The 24,583-nt window shown below is 33.9% G+C and overlaps 1 protein-coding gene and 1 long non-coding RNA gene across 2 annotated transcripts in view; one reads left to right on the top strand and one right to left on the bottom strand.

The window, feature by feature from the left end:
• The window catches only part of LOC306638119 (uncharacterized protein), a 734,580-nt gene that overhangs the window by 652,988 nt on the left and 57,009 nt on the right, over window positions 1-24,583 (bottom strand). The window contains exons 3-4 of the mRNA XM_079101234.1: window positions 8,820-8,896; window positions 5,845-6,129 (exon numbers count right to left, since the gene is read on the bottom strand). Of these exons, the coding sequence (XP_078957360.1) occupies window positions 5,845-5,890 (46 nt within the window). The 5' untranslated portion in view covers window positions 5,891-6,129; window positions 8,820-8,896. The remainder of the gene's footprint in view (window positions 1-5,844; window positions 6,130-8,819; window positions 8,897-24,583) is intronic.
• LOC306638123 lies at window positions 7,614-21,005 on the top strand. The gene is made up of 3 exons (XR_013757369.1): window positions 7,614-7,733; window positions 18,875-18,990; window positions 20,935-21,005. It is a non-coding gene; the product is annotated as an uncharacterized lncRNA (long non-coding RNA).

The following is a 24,583-nucleotide window of genomic DNA, read 5'->3' on the forward strand; positions in this document are numbered from 1 at the left end:
TTCCAGGAGCACTGTCTTGAGTTTCAGGCATCAAGATGACAAAAGAACCACAGATAAAGTGGGATAAACTCAAATGAGAATCAGGGTTCACAACTATCATTTTTTCACATTTTTTAAGACAGGATTATAAATTACACAACAAAACTAAACATTTTAATTGTATATATATATATTGATAGAGAGGATTACATAATGAACATCAATAAAAATAGTGAAGCTGGAGTTCATAAAACTATTTTTAATGAGTGCATATTTTCTGGCACATGGTTAAATGCATAGCATATTTGAAAAAGAAATATTTAAGAAATTAAGGAAAGTAAGTGGACACAGATTCATCAAAAAAAATAAGTAACTGTCCACCCTTGTATCTTCTCCTTTGCTTTCCCAAAAGTAAACTGATGCTCTTAAAATCAACAACTTGTTGACTATGCGTTAGTCCTGACTACAACATAAAAACTAGATACTCTAGCATTAGGCTTAGGATTTATTTTCACATATTCAGTAATGTCAAGAGTCTTCTTTTTTGACATCCCATGAAATGCAGTGAGTTCTGGATATGAGTTGTGCAACCAGGACTGCACCACCTTAAGTGTCTGCTTCGTCAGGGTCTAATGAGACTGGTAAGTGACATTCTGCAATTGCCAAAACAATGAGTATCACTTTTCTACTAAAGTAAGTAATATAGTTAATAAGTAAACATCCAAGGAAAGAAGAAATGAAACATTTTATCTAATAATATTAGTAATTTGGATTTACAAAGATATTTTAATAATAACATAACCTTGTGTTCATCTAGGACTTCACTATCTTGAAGTTGCATTTGTATGCATTACCTTCAATGATTTGAATTACACAAATGCTAAAATGCAAGGAAAATTTTGCATATTATTGTGAGGTCAATAGCTTTCAAATTGAGGTATAAAATACCAAGGTAGAAATATAATATCTTTAAAAATGATCAAGATAAATTATTTATGAATATGTTATATATTACAAAGTATTTTTTCTGTTCCTATAGTCAAAGGTAAAACCCCATTATTTAATTATGATTATTTAATTTGGGTATGATGATGAAGAAAATGGACTTTCAAGTCAAAATCCTTGGTTTGAATTCCAGTTTTGGTGCTTATTAGTCATGTGACTTTAAAGAGTTACTAATCTTTTGAACTTCAGTTTTCTCATCTGTAAAATGACAGTGATAATAACATCAATAGATTTATCTGAGAATTAGATGAAATAATATTTCATAGTACATGGTGTGGTGTGTGGCATATAGCTTATTCCCAGTTTAGCCATTAATCCATATTCTTTTTTCTCTCTCCTTGTTTCAACCAGGTATAGAGCAATGTCGCTGGTCACTAACAATAAGACACGTTATCAGTACATGGAAATATTCATTAAACACCTCAATATATTTGATACTGCTCTTGATATTGACCACATCTTAAGGGTTAAATAGAAAATATGCCAAAATATATAAACTTTATTAGTCCAAAGTCATCTATTCTTTTACCAGTTCACAAATAATTAATCCGTTCCTTGTCTAATAGATTTTGTGGTATAGGGAAAGGCCCCAATATTTATCCTTACTCTTCTAATTTAAGAATTACTTTTGTAATAAATTATTTTTGGGATTATATTAGAAGAGTCATAGATTGGGATTATTTTTTAAATGCCAACATGTGTGGTAGTATTTCTATCTTTATTTCTATCTCATTTATCACTAGTTTAATAAGCTTAAAATTATCATTCGGTCATATTTCCATTCATAAAGTAAAGAAACATTTTTCTTTAAAATGTTCCACATTTACTCAGTCACTTTCTAAACTCTTAAATATAATTTTCTATACAGAAGATGCTGGAAAGCCTCCTATTATTTCTATTTTCCTTGAAAAGTATTTGTCTCTAAATGAGCACAAGTTACCTCCTAGTATTTACAAGATTCAGAATTTATTTTTAAAAATTTATGTAGAAGTAAATACCTCATCATTAAGATAACTGGAGACTTCAGCAGAATTTACAATAAGGTATGGATATCAGCACCACTTATAGATTTAGAAAAAAAAAAATAAGGTCAAACTGACCACATCTAAATCTATTTAACCAATACTGTAATTTAAGATTGGTCAAATAAGATTCACTGCAAAGTGAATCTAGATAGCAGGTTTTCAATTTTTCCATCAAAACTAGATTATTTTAATGAATATTAATATAAATTATGATTTATTAGTAACTATTGTATTATTGTAGGATAATGAGAAAAACACACCTCAATTAGATCTAGCCTCCTTTTCTTTTTTCATCTATAAAGTGAAAAGGCCCACATACAGTACTGGATTACATAAGTGAATGCAGTTTATATTAGTACTATAAAATTGTACCATCCCATCTGATTTTAAAGATGAAGATTATTTGGAAGAATCAAAATGCAGTGATCTTTGTGAATTCTAAGATACTACTCTCAGCTATCCCAGGGACTTGAACTTATGTATGTTGGGCAACATACTTTTCTTATCTAAGACTGGTCAAACATAAATTTTATCTGTTTTACAACTCTAAAATTTCTATTCTTCTAGATATAATAGTAAGGACGTATATGTTTTCTAGTTATTTCATTTACTTCTCATAACACATAGGGATAAACAGTTTGATATAGAATTCTTGATATCTAAAAACAATTTGAAAGCTTATTAACAAGACTATCACTGTTTGCCAAGAAATTAGTCTCAACATAGAAGCAGTAGCCAAAAGTAAACTTAAGTAGATAAGTAACATAAAATCAACCATATGTTGTCATTATGGTATCAGGTTATATTTAAAATATCTAAAAATGTACTCTTAAAAGATTATTATTCTGGTTTACAGATTAAAATACATGTGTCAATCAGAACACTAAGAATAAAACTCAATTACATATATTCTGATTTATTATGTTTTGTAGAACATTTCAAAATCCAACATTAATTGCTTAACTCTTCCAAATAATGAATTCTTCCATATCATTAACAGTAGAGCTGGATACTACAGTTTGCTTATTATGGTTGCTTTGCAGTTAACCTACATGACTTTCATTTAAGTTCTAAAACACCAAACTAAGTTTAATTCAATATTTGAAAAATGAAATGATTCACATTTTCCTACAACAGTTTATTAAAAAAAAAAAAAAGCAATGATCATTTATATTCTGAGCTTTATTATGAAGGACTATTGAAATGAAAGGCATAGCATTGATAAGGGAAAGCTGACATCAACTGGCACTCGGTGGTAATAGTTGACAACATAATACAATCGGTGGAATTTGCATAACCCTTTCTCTACAATTTGCAAAATTCTTACAACTCAGTAATTAAAATACGGATTTAAAATTTTGCAGCATAATTCGTGATTCTAAGAGCTGAAGAAGGGGGATGAATTCAATGTGATCTCTGTCTCCAAGGGGATTTCAGTGTAGTGGCAAAAATAATGCCCACATGGGGCCCTACAGTAATACTGGCTGCCACCTATGCAATAATGGAGGTGCAGAGAGAACAGTGGAGAAGTGAGCGATGTGGGCCAAGACGATTTGGAAAGATTTCACAGAGGTGGGAACATTTATCCTTGTCCTTGAAGGATTTCAGCTGTTAAAAAAGGGGAGGGTATTCTATACAGAGAATATGTCAGTTCTGACAGTGTAAGTAAATTTTGCAGGTAAGGAAAAACAGATCAGACTGAGTGATCTAACTAAGGTTAATAATGAGAGAAAGAAACAGAGCCATTACTGGAATTAACTCCTGAGTCAGAATGGCTTCTGCTGCACATCCCATTGCCTCCTTCCAGAGGTGGGATAATTCCTCTGCCTTCACAGCGATCTCCACCCCCTATTTATCCCTCCATGTTGCCACACCCTTTACAGGACCTAGCTAGGACTTCAGGCAAGCAGAGGCAGCCATGTCTTCATAAAACACATTACATCCCAGCTGTGTCTAAAAATAAACAAACATGTCAAGGTGTATTTTTGATCCCCTTTCCTCCCCATTCTCCATCATTTCAAAGGAATGGGAGTTTGCAGTGTCGCCACATGGCATGCTCAATAAAATTTTGATCCATTCCTTTAAACCTTCCATTTTTCTACTTCAGTTTGTCAAGTGTTCCCAATTCTAAGAAGTCGTAATTCATAACGTGGGGGAGGTGGCAGAATTTTGGCTCAGGAGGTTGTGCAGATGTTATTCCTTAAGGAAGACGATCGTGATTGCCTATGTGAGTAATGGCTGCGAGTCAGCTAGAAGCCAAAAGTTCTCTTATACCAGAATGTATAAACCATTCTCCTACTGAAAGAAGGCCCCCAGTAGGATAATATATTATTACACATGATTCAAATTACAGGATCTGCAGCAGGGGAGCTCGTGACTGATTCAGGATAGTCGCCCCCTGAATACTGATGATGGGATGATGGAATGCCTCATGAATTAAAAGGGCCGTGGTTTCTCATCTAAATCCTTCATATGCTTTAAAAAGTGGCTATGCCTATCCCTGTTTACAATAAAAAAAAAAAAAAAAAAAAGTGGCTATGCCTATCATTGTACTCTTTAAGCTTCTTAAACCAATCATGCACTGTTATGAAACCCTCGTCCGTGTTTTTAGTATTCCAGGTCTTTGAACAATTATATTCAAAGCATTCTTTTAAAAAAAATAGACAATGAAACTTTACCTTCTCTGCTAGAAAAAGGTATCCCTTTAATGCCAATAATGCAATAAAGATATGACTTAACAGAAAGCGCACGAAGTATGACCCAGTTTCACTCTTTGGGATTTTAAAAAGCGACCTGAAATCTTCACATGCCACATGTTCCAGTCTCTTTAAGTTATCTATAGAACAAATGACTTTATCCCTGACAAACTAAGTACAAATGTACAAGAAAAATTGCGTTTCCAGAGGTTTTTGTGTAGATAAATGAACTCAACCGTGACTATTATTTCATGTGGTCTACTTTGGTTATATAACAATTCCATAAATTTGCTAAGAGTATTACATTATGAATGGAGATCAGGCATTTTTATAGAAATGCTAAGGCAGATGTTAAATATTATACATTCTGAAAAGCAAACTGCTTTGCTGCAACATATTCCAAAATAATATGTAAGCTGGTCCCTCAACTTCTTTTCAAACTGGTTCTTGTGTTCAGTATTTCTAGTAAATGGATGCAAATCAGGTGCATTGTGCTGAGATGGGAAGGGGGAGATTTGTCCAGAAATGACCTCAGTTCTATTCATTAATAAAATGACATGTTGGCTGAGAGCAGCGAAGAATGAAATATAACAAGAGTGAACTTTCCTCCATGTGACAGATGCACATAAGCGCTTCTTGGATAAAGCTCTATATGTAAAATGGCCACTGCAACATAAAACCTGGAAACATTAAGGAAGCTCTCAGATGCAGATTGTTTGGAAAAACTGCAACTTCCATGGCAATGTGCCCCCTTATTCTCTATTACCTCGTACAGTTCTAAATTCCAACTTGGAAAAAGCATGTATTCAGAAATAGGGGGATCAAATAAAATAAACACAGGTTAAATTTTATCTAAGATTTTTTTTTGAAAAAAAAAAAAAAAAGAGAAATAATTTTGCAAGGTCAAAACAAAATAAAATTGTACCCCGATTCACTTCCAGTGGCTGCAGACACCAATGGGGGTGGGGGGAGAGAAAAGTAAAAGCTATCAGAGAGACGAAGCCACATTTTTGCATAGCGGTTTAAATTATGCCAGCAGAATAATTAATGGAAGTACCTAATATGGGGGGGGTAACAGGAAAGGGGGAAGGCTATGTTAAACAAAGTTCATTACTGCATGATGTAAATGAGTTTCTCACCAGTGATGTCACTGATTGGCTGAGCTGCAGAGCTGGCTTCGAGCATGGCCGGATTGGCTGCTAGCTCTTCTGGTGCCTGCCTGCTTGGGCAGCGGTTGAACCAGATACTTTCTGTCTCTCTTGTTGTCGTTTGAAGCAAATCTTGTTCAGCCCAGCTGTGTCTCCATAGTAGTGGCACCCTAAGAGAGAGTCTCCCTCCTGCTTCCCACAGCTCGTCTGTGAGGCGGTCGCTGCTGTGAAATACCAGCCCTTGGCACCAAGCCCAGACAGCGTTCTCAGATCCATCTATAACACACACATACAAAAAGAAAAATAAAAAAAGCAGTTCTTTCATCTGAATTGCATCCTAAGGAGGATTAAGAAGGCTTCTATTGCAACTGATTTGTGTTCTTTCAATTTGATGGTTAAAATAGTTTTTGAAATACAGTATCTTCTCATCTGTAGTAGAATACCACTAGTTAAAATTGGTTAAAAAGATAGGGGGGAATCCCCCTTTCCCATGTTTACCTTGATTACAGAAAAAATAATTCTTCAGTTTCCTCCTAAGCACCGAAACTGATGTTTTTGGTCCCCTACCAGAATTTTAAACTCTCACCAGATTTCTAATTACAGCCGAATCATTATTTTCAGGTTAAGACATGGGATCTTAATTAGCATTCTTTTTTAGCTATGCAAAATGAGACAGGGCATGAAACAGAAACAATCTATGGAGAGGCAGAAAGAGAGAAAGAAAAAAAATCTGTGCAGCTTTTACAGTTGAGCTGACACCCCCTTCTTCCCCGCTCTCCCTCCACCCCCCCTTGCAAAAAAGAATGCAGTCATATGAACTTTACCAGACAATGGAGTACCTACAGGCTCTCCCCTAGACAAGTCCTTTATAACCAGCCAGTGCTATGTGCTGCAGACAGTGGCCAATCGGCAGGCTTCTTTCTGCAGCAGGGACACAATAGGTGCATTGGCCACACTGTCCTCCTAGACCCTAACAGCAGTTCAGGTTCATTTATTGTATACTGGAAGGCACATATGTCTTTAATATTCACTGTGAAATTATCAGTGCGGCTGCCTTTATTTCACCATAATTACATCAACCTAATTACCGCGCACAAGCTGCAATAGCACTGTTTGCACAGAGTGGCGCATAGGCATGCATGCCGTAAAAATATGCATGAACATGCTTGCTTATTTCAATAATAAAATCCACCAATTATTTCCTTCCCAGAGCTTAATGCTTCCTCCAGAACACTTCAGTGGATGTAGTCATCATTTTTCTCCTTCAAAAGAAAAAACTATGTGTGTATATGTGTGTGTGCGTGTTTAATTTAAATATTATTCTAGACATTTATTGGGGTGAGCTAAGGGGGTGGAACTTAGTCAGCAAATAAAAGGTTATTAAGGACCTAAGGCATGTTTCCCGTATCACTAGACATCAGTGAAGAAATAAGTGAATCTGCACGCATCACTTTAACCATGCTCAGATGCGGATTTATTTGCAATCCAACTATCATGAGCATCTGCATATGCCTCATTTATGTATTTTCATGTTACATAATTATGGCATGCCTTGCAACACTTATTCAAAATGCTCAAAAATTAAATTTTTTCTTGTTATATATATATATTAGATAAACAGAGTTGGGCTCAGTGGTGTAGCTGCCTGCTATTTTTTTTATTTTATGCATGTTGCATTTACATATTCATGAACAGAATAGCTGTTATGACCACTGATTCTGCAGCAGGAGATGAAAAGGCATGATCCAGCATACAGATGTATTAATTTCTAGGGGAAGAATGGCAGCATATCATGACCAGGAAGAGATGTTTGGGGGTTTCATTTGGGGATACCTCATTGTATAATAAAGGATATGGGTGGGCAACCTACTAAAACATATGTAAGTATAATGAACTCAGAAAGTAAAACTAATTTGTTTTGTTCATGGCCATTTCATCCACACTGTAAAGAAATAAGCATTTTGAAATGGAGACTTCCGGCTCGGATCTTTGAAGGTAAAATTGCATTTGTTTTATGACTACTTAGAATATCATAAAAATGGGATGTGCTTGGAGGCTCTATATTTTCTCATTATTTTACAATTTTCATATTTCTTATTCCAAACCAAAATGCTAACTGTGAAGAATCAATTATTTCCTAAGGTAGAATTTCACCAATGTTTACCTGTATTTATTGGTGTATTTTGGTTTTTATCTCATGATTCTCTAATCAGGAATGAAATTCATGCTTACAATAGGCATGTTAGGAGAAAGAGAAACTCAGTTATATCCATACAGATCATGTATATAACATGCAATATACTCATATCAGAGAGAAAATTCTAATATTTTTTCATCAACATATGTTTCATAGTCCTCTATTAAATTACTTCAGAAATTTTCCTTCAGGAAATGCATTCAAGTTGATTATAAATTCTGTAAGCACTTTTTAAAAGCACAGCTCTTCTGTCTATGCTTTCCAAAATTAAGTACTGAAAGAAGGGATGGGGGAGATAATTCCTAACTAGACTAAGGGATCCCAAGGCTCAATCATAAAAAACACAAATAATATAAGAAAATACTACATATTTATTGCTGAATTGATAAAACACCTGAACTCAAAGATATAAATTAGTTACTTGATAAATAATGTAAGATATTTTTTCTCTATGTGATTACAAATAATGTTCAGACAAAAGGAAAACTCAAGTAACTTATGTGCCTTACTCTTTGATGATTTTCCTGTGTAGGATTTCTGAATTTTTGATAAAATCTTGAAAATTTACTAGTGATCAAATTACAATATATAAATTCAGCCTTCTCTCTCCTCCTTCATGCATTCTCTCTCTCTCACTTTCTCTCTCTCTCTCTCTCTCTCTCTCTCTCTCTCTCTCTCTCTCTCTCTCTCTCTCTGTCTCACACACACACACACACACACACACACACACACATACACACACAACTATGCATATATACAGTTGACTAACCTTTTTATCCTCCAGAAGAATGTGCAACCCTTCTATCAGTCATCTCAATTATTTGATCTGACATTGCTTCATAAAAGCTTAGAAAAAATAAAATAAGTCATAATGAGTTGCTAGTGGTCTGTTTGCTAAGTAAAAATAGAGATCAAACCCTCATGTTACATAGATTTGCATTCCACAAACACATAGAATGTGCTTGGAAATTTTACTGATAGACTAAAAATTTTACTAGATATATTTTTATAAACAAGGTTAATGGATGGTTCATGTCTGACCTGCTTAAGCAAAGAGGTATTTATAAACAAAAAAATAAGGGAGGCCTTCTTAATTCCTATAATTCATTAAACCAGACAAGTTAGTCTTCCAACTTGGAAATATTCTGTCGTTGGTTGAGTTATGAGATGCTTTTGAAAACGATATCGTGTTTCTTAATAGTATTCCATTAATAGGATTTACTATTCCTATCAAATTGCAACTATTCCAAACTCAAATTGCAAGTGTGAGATTTTAATACACAACTCAAATCTGAAATAATTTCATGATGAAATCTTATTTGGAGCCATTTTACTAGAGGATTTAGACCTAACCTGTAGACATACAAAACCACTAATTTCAGACATGACATCCAAAGAAAATTAGTAACTAGTTTGCACATTTTCACCCATCATCCTGCCATCCTTTATTAAAATACAGTCTGACCTGCTGCTGTCAGGGTATTCCTAATTGGTTGAGCTTTACTATAGATAAGGAATTGATGACCTCCCCCCATAAGATCAAAGACATGCATTTATGAGATAAGTGTATGGAGAATATAAGTGCCATCTGTGCTCCCAGGATGCAGGAAAGCAAACTTCTTTACCAAGATCAAAAGCATAACCTTAGATTTATAATCACGATGATCTCACCCAAAGAGTCAAGTCAGCACAAATTGGCTGTAAAAGTGTGAAAAGCAGCCAATCATGTTAACTTTATAAATAATACAATGCATTCTATAAGAAGAGCCAACTTGGAAAGAGATGCAAAACCAATAAATTGAAAAGCAACTTGTCAGTCTCCTGAATGAGTCATTCTTTTAACAAATACAATTTTAAAAGGATAGAAAATATTCATAGTGTAATTAACATCAAGAAACCACTGTTTATATCTCTGTCTATGCAATGCAATGACAAGCATTCAGAAGATAAAACAAGATGCAGTTCATCATCATATGGCTCTCAATATTTGGCAGCTTTTGTGCCCACAAATTCACAGCTTAAAAGTTTCAAAGTCTATGTTTTAAATTCCCAAATGTGTAACTCTTGAGCTCTTTAATAATGATCATCTTTATGGGATATAAGAAGCATCACATTTTAAAAGGTGCTGCTGGTAGTTCATTCCATCCACATTGTTTCCAAAAGATTCTTTTCAGTGCATAGCTATGGTTGATTCTTTTTATACTGAACTCAAAAAGGTTAGCAGTGTTTCCCCTGTGAAAAAAACACAATACACTTCAGTTTTAGAGACTGGTTTTTCTTTCAAAATTCCTAGCTATTTTAATTAGGATTGCTTATTAAAGGCATACTTCGTAAGTATAAAAATCATGAGATCTAAATATTCAAATGAAAAAGGAGGATTTTGTAACAAATTGAATAGCCAAAGAGAAATACTCTATTAGAAAAAAAAAGCCACAGTTTTCAGCAACAGTGAACATGATAGTCTCTAATCACTATTATTTATTCTCCTATATACAAGGAGAAGCAGAAAACTTGGAAAGAAGAATAGAAGCCCTTCAACTGAAAAATTGCCACCAAGCATCTAAAATTATCTCATGTGTTTGAGGAATGAATTTCATTTAAGAAAAAAAAATGTTTTTAAAATTCAGAAAGAATTGAAAAGAAATGTTCTACTCAAGATAAGGGATATGTCCAGAATTATATTAAGCAGTTGTTACTAAATCCGTGATTAATAGGAATGTTGTCATATTGCTTCTCATAATCTGCATGCAACAAAGGAAAAATTATTCACACAAACAGCACAGAAGTGCAAAGGACACATGGCTTCTTATTTTCTAAACGTGATATAATTTTCTTTGTAAGTCTTTTTCCAGTTGTAATTAGGGATCAAAAGGGGAATTTAAATTTGCCAGCATATTTATCTCATTACTTTTGGTTTCAACACTGTCTTTTGAGTTATTCCCTCTGTGGTAGACAGAATAATAGTGCTCCAAAATTGTCCTCATCCTTACCCCCAGAAACCTATGTTACATTACCTATGGCAAAGGGGAACTAAGGATCCTGAAGGAATTAAGGTTGCTAATCAGTTGATATTAAAATTATGAGATAATCCTATATTATCTGTGCTCAAAGTAATTGCTTGTGTTTTTAAAAGTGGAGAAAGGAAGCAGCAAGGGAGTTTCAGGAAGATGTGACTACAGAAGAGGATAAGAGAGATGGAATATTGTTGGCTTTTAACATGCAGAAAGAACACCATAAGCAAAGACAGGAAAGCAGTGTTTAGAAGATGGAAAAGAAAAGGAAAGGGATCCTCTCCTAGAGTCTCCAGAAAGGAACACAGTTCTTCCAATGCCTTAAATTTAGCCTGATGGTACCAATTTTTGATGTTCAATCTCAATAAATTTAAGATGATAAATTTGTTACTGTAAACTACTAAATATATGTTAATTTGTTTGAGTGCCATAGAAAACTAGTAAACAATATATTTTGAGTAATGAAGGCTTTACATTAAATACTCTTTTCCAAAATGATGAAGGAAAGATAGACATAGAGATCAAATGAGAAATTTTCACCTTGATGATCTGTGCTTTGAATGTTGCTTTGTCTAGACCCTATGTAGGGTCTACTGAGGTAGGGGATCTGATCCTACTAGGCCTGCTGCAAAATTATGTCAGTTCCCAAAGTTGTGGTCCATGTATCTGACCACATTTTTTTTTTAACCAGGCACAATATTCTTGTGCTCTGTAGCCTCTTAATTCTAGCTGGAGGATCTATTAGAAAACCAATCTTTTCAATATCACTGCATTTTCTACCAGGGTATAGGGGAATCTCTGTATTTTCTGTAAACTGTGTGGTCAAGATGGATAACTAGATTACCTCTAGTCTTTGTTTTCTTGTCCTCTGTGCTGTTCTGTCATAAATCTATGAAGCATTCAAAGAAGATAATATATATTTTTTCAATCCATGTCTAGTTATTCTCTATGGCTCTAGATAGTATCTTCTACCCTTGTCCCACAATCGGCACCACCAAAACTATCTAGTGGGACATTTAAAGAAAACCTCCCTTGAGACTGACACAATAGAGATATCATTTTATATCATATCTTCTTCCTTCATAGGATGGTGCCCTTTGATTATCTTTTTCATAGAGGCCAAATGGTATAATGGCTATAATAAAGCTTGGAAAACAATTTTCAGAGATAAAAAAGAATTAGTTTGTTATTTTCCAAAATATTATGCCCTTGGACTTCTAATTAGAAATGGTAAATTTGATCCCCAAATCTTACAACCACTATAGCTGTTCTTTTTCTTTTCTTTTCTTTTCTTTCTTTCTTTCTTTCTTTCTTTCTTTCTTTCTTTTTTTATTAAAGTGGGTAGCAGAAGAAACAAAGAAAAAAAAAGGGTTTATTTTTGAGAACAGTCAAATCTAAGAAAACTAGACTCTAAGTTAACTGTGATAAAGTGGGAGAGAAGTGGCAAAATTAATAAAAATGGTTTACTACACTTACAAAGACCTTATCCCAGGTTTGTACACAAATTCTCCTCCTGTACTTCAGCAGAAACTGAAGGCTTATTATCTAAAACAGGTAAAATAGTTGACACACTGGAGGATGGGAGTAGATACTCTAAAAATGAGATGTAAGTCAACATATACATTCTAGATACTGAAGCTCTTCCCCAACCACCTTCTTCTCTAAGTTGGCTGTCAAAATTCTACCTTCCCTATCCTCACTCTCCAGAAAGAGCATTGGAAAACTTCATAGAGAAATATGACTTTAAAAAATCTTGTCATGTAGAAGTGATGGCTACCTATACAACAATGTTTATCATCTACTTCCATAATATAATTTTTTCTCTTGAAAATGGCAACTCAGAAAGGGACTATATTTCTTCCTATCACCCTATAAATATACTAAGCAGAGCTTAATAAGAGATTCTAGTGGGAACTCAAAAATACCAGAATGACAAGAGAATGGGAACTGTGTTCATGAGCTTGCAGAGGGAAATGAGGACTCCACTGGGAATTGGACTAAAGGTCTCTCAAGTTATATACTGGCCAAGAAGTTGGCTACATTTTGCCCATGTCCTGAGACTTTGTGTGAGACTAAATTTAAAAGTGATATCAGACATCATTGCCCTATGTACATGTATGATTACGTGAATGGTATGAATCTACATTTGTACAACCATAGAAACAAAATGATGTACCCCATTTGTGTAAAATGAATCAAAATGCAGTCTATAAAAAATTAAAAGCTAAATTAAAAGATAATAATAATAATAAAAAAATTAATGTACTAATTAATCTGGCAGAGGAATGTCAAGGCAGAACAGCATTTAATCTCTGACATGGATATTGCTTATGGTGGTTATCCAGTTTTAGTGTGAGAACTAGGAGCATAAAACAGAATTAAGTGATTGTAAAATCTTGAACTTTGGCAAGAAAACTGCATGTAAAGTTGGGGTAAAGGAAGATGTGCTTGCCGAAAAGAAGACAGCCCCTAAAGAAATGCTCAGTACTTTGCACAGAGATAATGGGAAAGATGGCTTAAAGGTATATCAGGAATTTACAAGAACACACCCACCATGGACTCCAAGATGTAGAAGGGAAAAATCCTTTGAGATCACGAGGTGGCCCAAAAAGTTGTTTTACCATGGTGAGTCATGCAAGCACTCAGAGGCTGCTACAGCTTTGATTCCAGAGGGTCCAAGTATTGTACAAACTGGTGACAGACCTTGGCATCATCCATTGGATGTTGGTTCTACAGTAATACAGGATGCTAAAGTTAAGGAGTTATGAAGGCCTCCATGGAGATGTCAAAGAAAGGCCTCTGAGGCCAAGCAAAGTGTATCAGTGTCAGAATCCCTAAGTGGGTGATGCATGAAGCTATGTAGATGAAGCCAAAGCTAGAAGGGAGATTCCAAGAACTGAAAGATGTCAGTAATGTGTACTATCTGACAAGAAAATATGCTGGCTGCAGAAAAAATCATGCTAAGAGAAAATCTGTGCATGCTATAACTGACCAGGTCAAAGAGGCAGAGTTGCTCAAGGTCTGCGGAAATAGCATCTTACAGCATGTGTCCTAGATGCTGTTTGCAGAATAACAAGACAAATGGTACCTGTTTGCCCAGCCAGGTTTTGGTTTTGCTTTGGCACCATTACTTCTTCCTATGCCCGTCTTCCTCCCTTTTGGAATGAAAATATTTATTCTGTACCATTATGTATTGGATATATGGAATCTGTTATTGGTTTTTACAGACACTTGCAGCCAAGAGTTTGCTTTCAGTTTCAGAGGAGACTTTAGACTTGGATTGGACTTTCTGGCAATGCTAAAACTGTTGAGACTATGAGACTCTTAAAGATAAACTAAATGTATTTTACATCATGATATAGATATGAACCTTTGGGGACCAGGGAGAGAATGTTATGGTTTGCATATGAGGTTTCCTGCACTATAGCTCCTGTTGATGCAGGAATTTTGAAGGATAAAGTGATTGAATTCTGAGAAGTATAACCTAACCAGCCATCCTACTTTGAATGGACTGACTGGGTGACAACGTCAGGTGAGGGAGGCACAGCTAAGGAAGTGGGTCCCTGGTGGCACGCCATGGAAGAATCCTTCTTTTGACTCTTTTGCCTCCCCAGCCTCTACTTCCTGATTTACACCATAAGCTGAGCTTCCATTGGGTTCTTTGCCATGATCTGTTGCCTCATGTTGGACCCCAAAAAATGGAGTTGATCATCCACGAAATGAGACCTGGAACTATGAGCTCCACACAAACTTTTCCTCCTCTAAGTTTTTTTCTCAGGTAGTTTGATCATAGTAACACAAAGGCTGAAAAACATGGTATTAGGATGTTCAAAATTCAAACAATAGAGCTCCTTGGAAAGAAAGATATAATCCTAGTAAAGAAATCAATGACATAATTCAAAGCAATATTTTGAAACTAAGTAATATGAGTCTCCAGAAAAGGTTTCTGCATGTCCAACAAAATAAATGAATATGGAGTCATGCCATAGTATGTTATTACATAATTTAAAAACAGTTGGCAGGAACATTTAGTTCTGGCAATGGATGGAGTAGTTGGCATTGACAAATGTGCATACTGAAAACAATTATGGAGTAAGTTGAATAAAATATTAAAATTAATTTCTTGAAATCTTTGGAGTACAATACACACAAGTAAGCACTGAAGGACCATGAACCTTGAGAAAAGATAAGCATGTATCAGTCAGTTTTGTATTTAGCTCTATTTTTTATTAAATGTATTTATCATTTTGAGTGCAGGAGATTGGAATTAAAGTAGAAAAGAACAGTCAAATTGACTAAAGAGTTAGAAATCAAGGTTGGAGCTGACAGAATAGGGCATGATTATAGGGAGGAGAAAACAACAGATGTTAGAATGTAAAAATTTTTTATAATTTTACCTCATGTCACAAAGAGACATTTGTGCTGTGCATGTGCATGTATAAAGTAAGAATTCAAGAAACCCAGATTAAAAACAGAAGCTGGGACAGAGATTTCAGTCAACAAGTGGTACAGTAAGGCAGAGATGTAAGGGTTTACTTACTAGAAATTAAGACCTCCTCCAAGAGGTATGGTCAGGAACTGTATCTAAGGTTTTGGTTTTTTCCTTAACAGGATTAAAGGTAAAAATAAAATAACCATAATAAATCCTAACACTAATCTTGAACAGACCTTGGTGATACATGCTGTTTGATTTTTACCCCAAAGTTCCTGATTCTAGTGAAAAAACTATAATATAGAACAAAATGCTCATACTTGATTCAGCTAGAGTTAATAGGTGCTCTAAAATAATTGTAAGTGACATTGTCATAAAATTAAAGAAAAATGTAGAGACTTCTCCAGAGATAAAGCATCCACCAAAAAGGGGTTAAAAAATAGAAATTTTAGAACAAAACAAAATAAAACCAAGAACAGAACTGCAGAGAAAATATATTTTGTTTAATAATATACTAGAAACCAGGGACTAGAAGATCACTGAGGTGAAAAGCAAGTAAAAAAATAGGAAGGATGGAGAAAATAAAGGACATATGGGAACTTTAAAAACACCTAAGGTAAGTGGATAGGAGTTCCATAAAGTATGAAGAATGAGAATGGGGCAGATGCACTATTTGAGGACATTCTGGTCAAGTATTTTCCAAAATAGTGAAAGAAAACAACTCATAAATTCAAGAAACTGTTCATAAATTCAGCAGAAGAAACACATTCATTTACATTACAGCCTAATCATTAAAAACCAAAACGGAAAGAAATCTTCAAAAGTGAGGGGATAAAAATCACTTTCAATGCAGCACCAATAGGAATTACAGCTGACTTTTCAACTGAAGTAATGAAAACCAGAAGATGATGGAATGCACATTTAAAGAAAGAAAGAGGAAAAACATGCTAATTAGAATACTCTATCTGGGGGAAATGACCTCAAAAAATGAAGTAAAATTAAATACTATTTCAGTCAGATAAAAGACTTTACTACTAGCACATATATTCTAGTAGAAATATTAAAGGGAGTTCTTCGGATCAAAGGAAAATAGTTACAAATAAAAGCAGGAGGAAGAAATAGTATGTGAGTGAGTAGTATTTGTACTTATAAAAGTACCAATGATGATAAGGATTGAAAACATTTCTTAAGTAAAATATCTGGTAGCAATACCAAAAGGAAAAGAGCATAAACAGAGTTAAACTGTGATAAGATTCTTGCTTCAATAGAGAAGTGGTAAAGTTACTAAATTTATCTAGACTATAAAAGTCAGAAATGATATTATGATTTTTAGGATAATCTCTAAATGGTATAAGAATATAAAACTAAAATATTAATCAAAATAGAAATGTGATAAAAGTATTTATTAATACAAAGGAAAAAGAAAGAATAATGAATGAAATAACTGGAAAACAGTTTATGATTATTGATTTTTAAATCAAGTAATTATTAAATCAAGTGTCTCAATTATTAACTTAAATTTACATGCATATCCAGGTGTGGTGGCACATGCCTATAATCCCAGTGATTCAGGAGATTGAGGCAGGAGAATCAGGAGTTCAAAGCCAGCCACAGCATCTTAGTGAGCTCCTAAGCAAATTAGTGTGACCCTTTCTCAAAATAAAATATAAAAAAAGAGCTGGGTATGTTTCTTAGTGGTTAGTACCCTAGGTTCAATTCCTAGTACCAAAAAAAAAATGTGCATAAATGTTCAATAAAAATATGATTGGACTATATGCTGTCTACAAGAGACTAATTAAAAGTATAGAAATAAACCAAAACTAAAAGAATGTAGAAAAAACCCAAAATAGAACATTAAAAAAAAAAAAAACTAGTGAGACAATAATGATATATCATCAAAAGTAGAATTCATTGCAAGGAACATTATGGAAGACAAATGGAACATATTAAAACAAGAAACCTTTCAAAATAATAAACAGGTCAGTTAATCAGGAAGATACAGAAGTCTAAATTTATATTATTATATCAGTTTTATATTATTTATAAAAAAAGGACACTTCTCTCAGAAAGATGATCTTAACAACAATCTTAACCAATATTACTTTTTCAGTATAAGGAGAGCACTTCAATAAACAAGTCAGCATACACATTTCACTTTTTCTCAGTTACATACTGAGTATTATTTTCATGATCAAAGTAAAATTAAGCTATAAATTGATAACCAGATGAATAGTTAGAAAATAATTAAAATGGTTCAAATAATTGCAAGTTAACACATTTTTAAAGCAACCTATGTGTCAAAGAAAGTCAGAATGAAAATTAGAAAATATTTTAACTGAATATAAATTCATATGACTTTTAAAAATTTGTGAAATGCATGAAAGAGTGAGCAGTGATTGAAGAATATTTACACCTTTAAATGTATGGGTTAAACAAGAAGACTTTAAAATAAGAAGCTAGTAAATAAAAACAAATAAAAACAAATGAAAATAGGAAAATATATTAAGTACAAAAATCAATAAATTGAAAGCAGACATGAGAAAGAAAAACTCAATACAGAAGAAGGTTGGTTCTTTGAAGATAATTTAAAATTAATAAATCTTTAACAACACTGACCATGAAAAAGAAGAAAGAAGATAACACCAATATTAGCAATGAATAAAGGAACATAGTTACAAATATGAAAGGCATTAAAAAGTATATGAAAGATCCTATAAACAGCATAACATCAACTTGCAAGAAATAGACTAATTCTTTAAAAACACTACCTAACCAAAATTAACACAAAAAGAAACAACCATATGAGAAGTCACATCTGTTCAGTAAATTGAACCTGAACCAATCACTTCCCTAGACAAAAACCCAAGAACAAATGGCTTCATCAATAAACTTCCAAAAATGTTATGTACAATACCAATTTCATACTAAGTCCTTTGAAAACTAGAGAAAGAAGGAAAGATTTCAAACTGATTTTGTAGTCTGACATAACTGATAACAAACCTGACCAAGATTTTATATGCACACAAACCAAAAAAGTACAGAACAAGTCTCATAAATATAGAGGTAGAATCCCTAAGTAAAAATTAGCATTTTGAAATCTGTGTATTAATAGACCATATAATATGACCAATGAGTTTTATCATATAATTAAAATGTTTGCTTAATACTTTAAAGCATTTAGTTCACCTCATTAAATGATAAAGAATAACTTTTCTAGAAGATGCAGAAAAAGCATTTGATCAACTTAAAACATCATCCATTTGAGATAAAATTCTTATCAAACTGGTAAAAGAAAAAAATTTCTTAACTAATAGAACATATAATAAATAAATGCCAGGATTATTAAATACAAAATATTGACTATTTTCCCCCTTAATTCAGGAACAAAGACAAAGATTTCCACTATGAGTGCTTATGCTGAAAATTGTATTCAAATTCTTAACATGTGGAATAAGGCAGGAAGAAAACAAATGATAAATATCTCAAAGTTGTTTTCGGTGAGTATGTTAGAACAAATTGATATCACTCCTCTTTAACAGTCTACATAAAAATTAATTTTAGAAGTAAAATTGAAAGATAAAACAAGGAAGTTTCTATAAAACAACAAAACCTTGGAGATTTTCTTCATGAACTTGGGGTATTCACACATTTCTTAAATAGCAAATAGTGACTAGCCAAAGGAAAGGACTAATAAATAATGCTTCATAAAATTTAAAGGCATATATTCACCAAAACTACCATTAATAGCATATAAAGGCAAATGTGGTGGATTGATTTTATTAATGCCTCCAATTTTTCATACTTTGCCATGATACTTTCCAATCTCATTAAGGTTAGAGTCTGTTGCCAACCTTGATTTTGCATTTGACTTCTTCTTTGCTTTAACAGGATGTCAACAGATGTGATAAGCAGCTAGAGAAGCTTACAAAAGCTCAGTCTCTCTGTTTCAGTTCTTGGTCTTCTGTCATGATCATGAGAAGATGATTCTCAGGCTAGCCTGCTCATAGGGGAATCATGTGAACACAGAGCTAAGCTGCTGCAGTTCAACTAGAAATGACCAGGCTAGATCAGTTAATAGACAACCATCCCAAACACGTGAATAAACCCAGCCAGAAACAGCAGTTTCCTTGTTTACTCACAGATAATTATAAACACATGAGAGAGCCCAGCTGAAGTCATCTGAAACCTCAGCTCTTCAGCTAATAAATGATATTTTTCTATGACCCTCATTTTGCTATTGTCAATCAGCATTCATGGCAATAGATAACTGATATAGCAGGAAATCCAATGCAAGAAAATATTTGCAATACATGCAGTATATACAAAGAGGTCATATTCAAAGTATATAAAGAATCCTACAAATAAACATGGAGAAAATACTGACAAATCAATTAAACCTTAGAAATAGAATAAAACATACAGTTCACAGAAGAGCTATTCAAATAGGCAATTAGCATATGAAAATAGGTCAACATCATTGCTCCTCAAGGATATGAAAATTAAAGCCAAAATGACGTACTACTATTCAGCCACTAGAATGACAAAATTTAAGATTAACAATACTAAGTGTTTTTAAGAATGTGAAACAATCAGGACTCTTATACTTTGTTTGTTGGGTTATAAATTGATGAACCCACTTTGAAAAACTCTCTAGGAACTCCTAATGCAAATGCAAACAATGATTCTGTAATCTACTTCAAGGTATACATTCAAGTGAAACAGAACTGTACTTTCAAGCCAGGCACAGTGGTGCATGTCTGTAATCCCACTGGCTCAGGAGGCTGAGGCAGGAGGATTGGGAGTTCAAAGCAAGCCTCAGCAACTTAATAAGGCCCTAAGCAACTCAGCAAGACTCTGTCTCTAAATAAAATACAAAAATGTGGGAATGTGGTTCAGTGGTTAAGAGCTCCTGGGTTCAAGCCCTGGTCCAAATAAATAAATAAATAAATAAAACTATACTTTTAACCAGAAGACAATGGTCCAACAAACAAACAAACAAACAAAAACCACTGTCCTTTAACCAGAAGACAAGCATAACCCAAAAATTTAATTAATGGTAGAACTGACAAAAAAATGCTGAACAACAATAAAAATGAATAAACTATGTGTACAATAATGAAAATAAAACATTGAGCTAAAGGAGTCAGTCACAAAAAACAAATACACTGCATTATTCCATTTATATGAAGCTTAAGAATAAACATACCTTGTTCTTAGTAATAGCGATCAGATCACTATTTATCTTTGGTAGGAGAAGGATATTAATTAAAAAGGGTTACAAGAGTATCTCTGGGTTCAGTAAAGGGTTTAATGTCTGAGTCTGGGTAGTAGTTATATAGATGTGCATATGTGTGAAAATTTATCAAGATGCATATTTAAAATGTAGGCAATAAACTATGTATACATATATGTTACTAACCAATATAATTTTTTCAATCTAGTGGCACATAAGCTTCATCAAAATGAAAGAGAAAATCCAGAAGTGGAAAATATGAGATGTGAGTGTAAGAGGTAAAGGAATCTCCAGACTGCACCAGGCCAGTTGTACTCTAGCAGAAAGAGGCAGCAAGTCCAGACCAGTGCTGTATGATCCAACAGATAAAGACGCCTGAGAACATTTATCACAGAGAGCCCTCCTTCCACTGTTCTATTTTCTTATACTTGGTAATAATGGCAGTGTGAAGCTTGTCTTGATATGGGCTGATGAAAATTCTGCTCTCCCTTTTCTGCCCTATTGCCTGATCAGTTGAACAGCCTTCTTTCACCCCACAACAGTGCCCTGCTCTGACTCCAGAAAACTGGAGTAGGCCTTTCTGAACTTAGAAAAAAAATAGATTCATATTCCCTCCACTGGTTCATATTCCTGACGGGTGTTCAGTAGCCAGGCTAGAAATAGCTTCTTCTATAATGAGAAAAATAATCTCTAGCATTATAAAGTCATAATTTATTATGTGTAATAAAACCCAATCCTAACTTGTATAATTTTAATACAAATCAATAAAAACTTTCCAAAAATAAAGATTCAGCGGAATGCCATCTTTAAAAACACTATGATTTGTAAGTAAAGGTGAGCAAGAAATGTAAAAAGCCATAAATAATGTATACTTCTTTCTTTGCACTCATCTTTTTCTGTGAAATAGAGAATTTTAAACACAGAGAGGATTTGTTAACAATATTTACAAGATTATACAAGAACTCTACCTAAAAAACATATAGCAACCAAACAATACCATTCAACTATTAAAAGGAAATGAAGTTATCTATATAGAAAAATATTGACAAATTCCCTTAAGAGGAAATTAAAAGCAGACCGCAGAACAATAAGCATGGTTCCATGTATGTGTGGGCATGCTATATTTAAAAACATTATTTTAAAAATATCTGGGCGATAACCAATCAGCAAGTTCAGAGTATCTATTTACTACTTAGTAAGTGAGATGGGGGAAAGGAATGGGAATTGCTTTGCTTAGCTACATTTTTAAAAAATTTTTCTCAGTTGTTGATGGGCCTTTCTTCCTTCCTTCCTCCCTTCCTTCCTTCCTCTTTCTTTCTTTCTTCCTTTCTTTATTTATATGCAGTGTCGAGTACTGAACACAGGGTCTCACACATGCCAGGCAAGCACTCCACCACTAAGCCACAACACTAGCCCCTTACCTGAATTTTAATAACAAACATAACTAAGTAAAAATGTCAAAAAATGAATGGCACCAAGCATATGAACATTTAGATATGTGATGCCAAATGTACAGGTATTTAGAAAAATTGGGCTTATCCACTTGTTTTTTCCATATTCTTCCTGATGGTTAAGACATGAAGATACTTCCTCAGTTAATATTTAGTTAGTGTTAAAATATGCAGCATCTTCTTTCAATACAGCGTCATAGAAACAAGTTCTTCCCAAAATCATATTATTTCTCCCTGAAATAATGAACTGAGTATTTTTCAGGTGGAAATTCAATAAAAGAAATCTCAAAGTGATCAAGTAGAAAAAGCACAAACTTGGAACATCCTATATTGGATTGTCCTGATGATGAAATGAAGTATTAAGTTAAAATATCTTCCTGTGTCCAGTTCAATATGTATATGACATATATCATTTCCCTCTACTTCCTTGATAAGCAATATCCTAGTTCAAACAGCATTTAGGACAAAAATCTCTTTTTTTTTTTACTTTTATAATTCAGAATTTTAAAGGTTCATATAGCATGGTAGCAAAGAAGTAAGACTAAAAGCTGAGAAGATTTTTAAATCCCTTTAGAATTAAAAATAAGATTCATTGGTCCTTGCCATAAATTCCTCCAAAGCAGATGTATTTCAGGGAAAAAATGCGAATCCAGTCCTGGCATTGACAGCCTCCCACCAATATGATGGAAAATGAATGGTTCTTGCCTGAGTCAGTGAGGTGGGATTGAATCAAAACCCACAGCTATGTAATTAAACTTTCTTTTATTCATATAATGAAACTATGCCTACACGAGATAAACCCACATCATCACAAAATAAACAGTTATACGTGAGAGTTAAATAATCTTTCTTCTGTTTCACCTGTTGGGACAGATAAGAAAGGACTCATATCTGTGGGCAACATCTCCCTTCCATAGCTATTCAGGCTACTTTACCTATGACACATGAGATCCCTGAGCTTTCCTCTTTTGAAGGGAGGAGAGCCCTTATTTTTCTTCTTAACAGGAATTTACCAAGGAAAGGAAGTTTTCAACCTCGTTAAGCCCATCTCTTTCTACAAGAGGTCTTCTCCAAGGGAGAAAGCACCAGTTTGACTCTCCCTGCAAACAGAAAATTTTTTCATCAATCAAATTGACTTTTAATTCAACTACTGTCTTCAGGAAGTAACTTCATTAAGTAAGACTTTCAAAAAGCAAAGTCCCTGAAAACATAATGGAGTCTTTGAGGTGCCTTCATGAAAAATCTCTTCAAGAGAGATTTTTCTTCTTTAGGAGCCAATTCTGGATTGAACCCAGGGCCCTGTGCATGAGAGGTAAGCACTCTACCAACTAAGCTATATCCCCAGCCCTGCTATATCATTTTCTAAACCATGACTCAGAGGATGGTCATGGATGTTTGTCAAGACCTTCTAAGACAGGAGCTTAAATAAATACCAGCTCTGGCATGTACAGCTTAAATAAAAATGCTACATCTTTGGTATACTTATGTACTGTCATCAGAAGATGAAAACTATGTGACAGAGCCTATGTGACAAAGAAACTGTTTCTTTTTTTGTTTTGATGACAGAAAACATTAAGCAAACTTTATTGTGCAACCTGTACTTGCTCTGTTTCCAATAGCATGATCTTTATCTTTACATAGCTCCTCATTCAGTGCTTTGAACTTCAATTTCTCAACTTTTTTTCTTAAACGGGTGAGGGATATATTAGTTTCTTAATGTTTTTGTAAAGATTACTGAACATTTAGTGACTTAAAACAACCTCAGTATATAATCTTATAGTTTGGAAGTGGGGAATTCAAAATGAGATAAAATCAAGGTGTTGCGAGGACTATGTTCTCTCTGAAAGTACTAGGGGAGAATTCATTTCCTTTTCCAGCTTCTGGAGACCACCTACATTCCCTGGCTGGTGTCCCCTTTTCCCATCTTCAAACCAGCAATGTTGTACCTCTCTGATCATTCTTCTCTAGTTATATTTCTCTCAGATACTGAAAGTTTCTACTTCCCTCTTCTACTTTTAGGAGACTTTGTGATTACAATGGTCCCATTCAGGTAACCCAAAATAACATCAGTATGTACTGATTAGTATCCTTAATTTTATCTACAACTATAGTTCCTTTTTTTTCCTCATATAACATAATACGCCTTGGTTTTGGGGATTAGGATATAGACATACTTGGAGGACCATTATTATACTTACAGCAGGCAACAAGCCTTAAACTAATAATAGGGATTTAATACTCAATGCATATTTAAAATCTGAATTGGAGAATAATCTAGGGTCAAGAATGACAACCAAAATCCCACCAAAAATGAATGACTAGTACTTCAGGTAAGATAACCAGAGAGAAAACATCAACATGGGGTGTGGGAATGCAGAGCATACTCAAACATACAGTATGAGAGGC

This window comes from Sciurus vulgaris (assembly GCF_902686455.1).
Source record: "Sciurus vulgaris genome assembly, chromosome: 10".
Lineage (NCBI taxonomy): Eukaryota > Metazoa > Chordata > Mammalia > Rodentia > Sciuridae > Sciurus > Sciurus vulgaris.